The 2,833-nt window shown below is 41.5% G+C and overlaps 1 protein-coding gene and 1 non-coding gene across 2 annotated transcripts; one reads left to right on the top strand and one right to left on the bottom strand.

Moving 5' to 3' along the window:
• Nucleotides 1-398: 398 nt before the first annotated feature.
• LOC145119688 (uncharacterized) lies at nt 399-1,265 on the bottom strand. The gene has a single exon (XM_079055390.1). The coding sequence runs from the start codon at nt 1,263-1,265 to the stop codon at nt 399-401; it is 867 nt and encodes a 288-aa protein (XP_078911516.1).
• Nucleotides 1,266-1,910: 645 nt separating this feature from the next.
• Nucleotides 1,911-2,017, top strand: LOC145122869 (small nucleolar RNA R71). Its single transcript, XR_013714770.1, has one exon. It is a non-coding gene; the product is annotated as a small nucleolar RNA R71 (small nucleolar RNA).
• The last annotated feature ends 816 nt before the right edge of the window (nt 2,018-2,833 follow it).

The raw sequence follows: 2,833 nt of genomic DNA, 5'->3' as shown, positions 1-2,833 counted from the left end.
CTTTTATTGTCAGATCGTGGAAAAAATGTTGACCACGACGTGTTGCTATCACCACGTCGTGGTGCTTCTTCTGCTTCTTTCATTACTTCATTATATTCACCCTCTTCCAATAGCTTCTCTAATTCTTGCAGATCTAGTTCGGCATCAAAATCACTTTCTTCAAGCACCATAAATCCCTCAGTTTCTTTTTCCTTCCACCCTCCTAGATCCTTTTCAAATAGTTCATCAAGTATATCGACAGAAAAAGTCGTATCATCACTTGCTCTTGAATGTTGAATTGCCCGATTAACCCCAAAAGTGACCGCTTCTTCTCCTACTTGGAGAGTGAGTTTGGACTCTCTAATATCAACCAAGGCTCGGGCGGTGCTCAAGAAGGGCCTTCCAAGGATGATTGGGACTTATTCGTCTTCCTCCATATCTAATACAATGAAATCCACAGGAAAAACAAACGTGTCCACTTTTACGAGCAAGTCTTCACATATACCCCTTGGGAAGGTCATGGTCTTGTTAGCTAAATGTATGACCATGCGGACCGGTCTTGGTTCGGGTAGATCAAGCTTCTTGAAAAACGAATAGGGCATCAAATTAACACTAGCTCCTGAATCGGCTAGATCATGACTAGTGGCTAGATTCCCGAATTGGCATGGTAAGGTTATGCTTCCCAGATCACCCATCTTTTTCGGTAACATGTTTAGCATTGCAGCGGAACAAGTTTCATTTAATACCACCTTCGATAGTCCCTCCATTTTCTTTCGGTTTGTTAAAAGGTCCTTGAGGAACTTGGCATATTTTGGCATTTCGACTAAGGCTTCAAGGAATGGAATATTTATTTCAAGAGACTTTATATGGTCTAAGAACCTCCTATAATCTTCAGCATGCTTCTCTTGAATTGCTCTACTTGGGAATGGAAATGGTGGGCGGTAAGGCTTTACGGGTTCATCAATTTTCTTTTCAACTTCTTGCCACGTCGTGGAATTTGTACCACGTCGTGGTGATTGTTCAGATCCTTGTCCTTGACTTTCTTCTTGAACTTCCTTCTCCCCGTCCGAGTTGTTTCTGTCTATGGGCGTTAAATGAGTGATAATTTTCCCGCTTCTAGTGGTAATGGCTTGGATGTGAGCTCCTCTTGGGTTTTGTTCAGTGTTTCCTGGAAGTCCTCCTGTAGGCCTTTCATTGAATTGCTTAGCTAGTTGCCCGAGTTGTTGTTCTATGTTGAGGATTGAAGCTTGTTGAGTTCTAAATAGTGCTTGATGATTTTTCGTCATCTATTGTTCTTCCTTCATCGTTACTTGTTTCTCTTTCATCATTATTTGGTGTTCTTTAATTGTTGCTTCAGTTCCCTCGTGCCTTTTTTCAGATGTGGCTGCAAATCGGGTAAGCATTGTCTCAAAATCAGATTTCTTTTCAACCTGTGGTTCCTCTCTTTGATAAAAGCCTCTCCCTTTTTGTTTAAACTTTTCTTCTTTGGCCTTTTTATACTCATCATAGGGTAACCACTTTTTCTTAGGCTTCTCCAGTCTTCATCAAAACGATCACCGCTCGAGTAGAAAGCTTGAACCTTTCGGTTTCCATTTTCATCAAGGTCACAATCTCTAATCAAATGTGGCCCGTTACAGTTTTCACACCCAACCCGAATATCATGGATTGTTTGATCCATTTTAGTAATTCTTATATCCATGTTTTGCAACATTGCCAATACTTCCGACATATCTTCTGAAGTAGCATTAACAGATCCCCTAGTTACATCATTCCACGGATTATGGTACTCTCTAGAGTTTTTAGAGAATTCTTCAATGAGCTCCTTAATTTCTGCCGGAATTTTCTTAGTTAAGGGGCCTTGAGAGTCAAGGAGTTGTCTAATGGTGATGTTTACCCCATCATAAAAGATCGACACTTCTTGTTGCACATTGAGGTAGTCTTGGGGGCAATTCCTAAGTAGACCCTAATAGTGCTCCCATGCTTCAAACAACGACTCCTCCATCTGTTGTTCAAAATTGGCAATGGCCTTTTTGAGCTTAGCCACCTTGGATGGTGGGAAAAATTGTTCCAAAAACGTTTCACACATCCTTGCCCATGTCGTTATCGCTCCTGGTGGAAGTGCCTTCAATCAATCCTTCGCGGCTCCCTTGAAAGTAACAGGGAGCATTCTTAACAACACCGTTTCTCTTGGGACATTTGGAATGTTAAAATAGTCGGTGATGTCGTTGACTTCATCGAGATGCTTATAAGCATCTTCGTGGTCCTTTCCGGTGAAAGGAATCTCCTTTAGTGCAGTAAGGATGTGCCCCTTAAGTTCAAATATGGCAGTGGCGGGCATGGTGGGTTGCATAAGCCCCAGTCTGGTGTCGTCTCGAACTCTCTTTTTGTACGCCTCCATCGAGAGGTAATCAATGTTCACCATAGTGTTGTCGGGTTCTTTGCTTAGCTCGCTTTCTGTTTCAGATTCGGTTTCGCTTCCTTCCTTTTCTATTTCGTACTCGGTGTCTTCCTTCATTGGATTGCTCTTTGTATCTGCGTCCTTCAGTGTTTTGCTGGATTCTCCCACTTTACCCTTCTTCTTGCTAAAAACCGAATTGAGATTCTTAAAAGGTGACTTCTTTGGTATATCGGATTCTCCTATGGTTTTGTCTTTGTTTTTGCGAAAAGCGGATTCCGGGTCTTCAAGTGGCGGAATCAAAGATGACTTTGATCCACGGTTCATAAATGAACTGCAAATAAACAAAGGAAACACGTAAAAAGAACAAAAACGAAAAATAAAGTTCTACTATTAAGATGCCACGGCGTGGTAAAAATTACCACGTCGTGGTGAGTCAAAAAGAAATAAAACCTAAAT

Source organism: Lactuca virosa, chromosome 6 (assembly GCF_052849685.1).
Source record: "Lactuca virosa cultivar CGN04683 chromosome 6, Lactuca_virosa_CGN04683_v6, whole genome shotgun sequence".
NCBI lineage: Eukaryota > Viridiplantae > Streptophyta > Magnoliopsida > Asterales > Asteraceae > Lactuca > Lactuca virosa.
The sequence above is the reverse complement of the archived record's forward strand: the minus strand, read 5'-3'. Positions and strand labels throughout refer to the sequence as shown.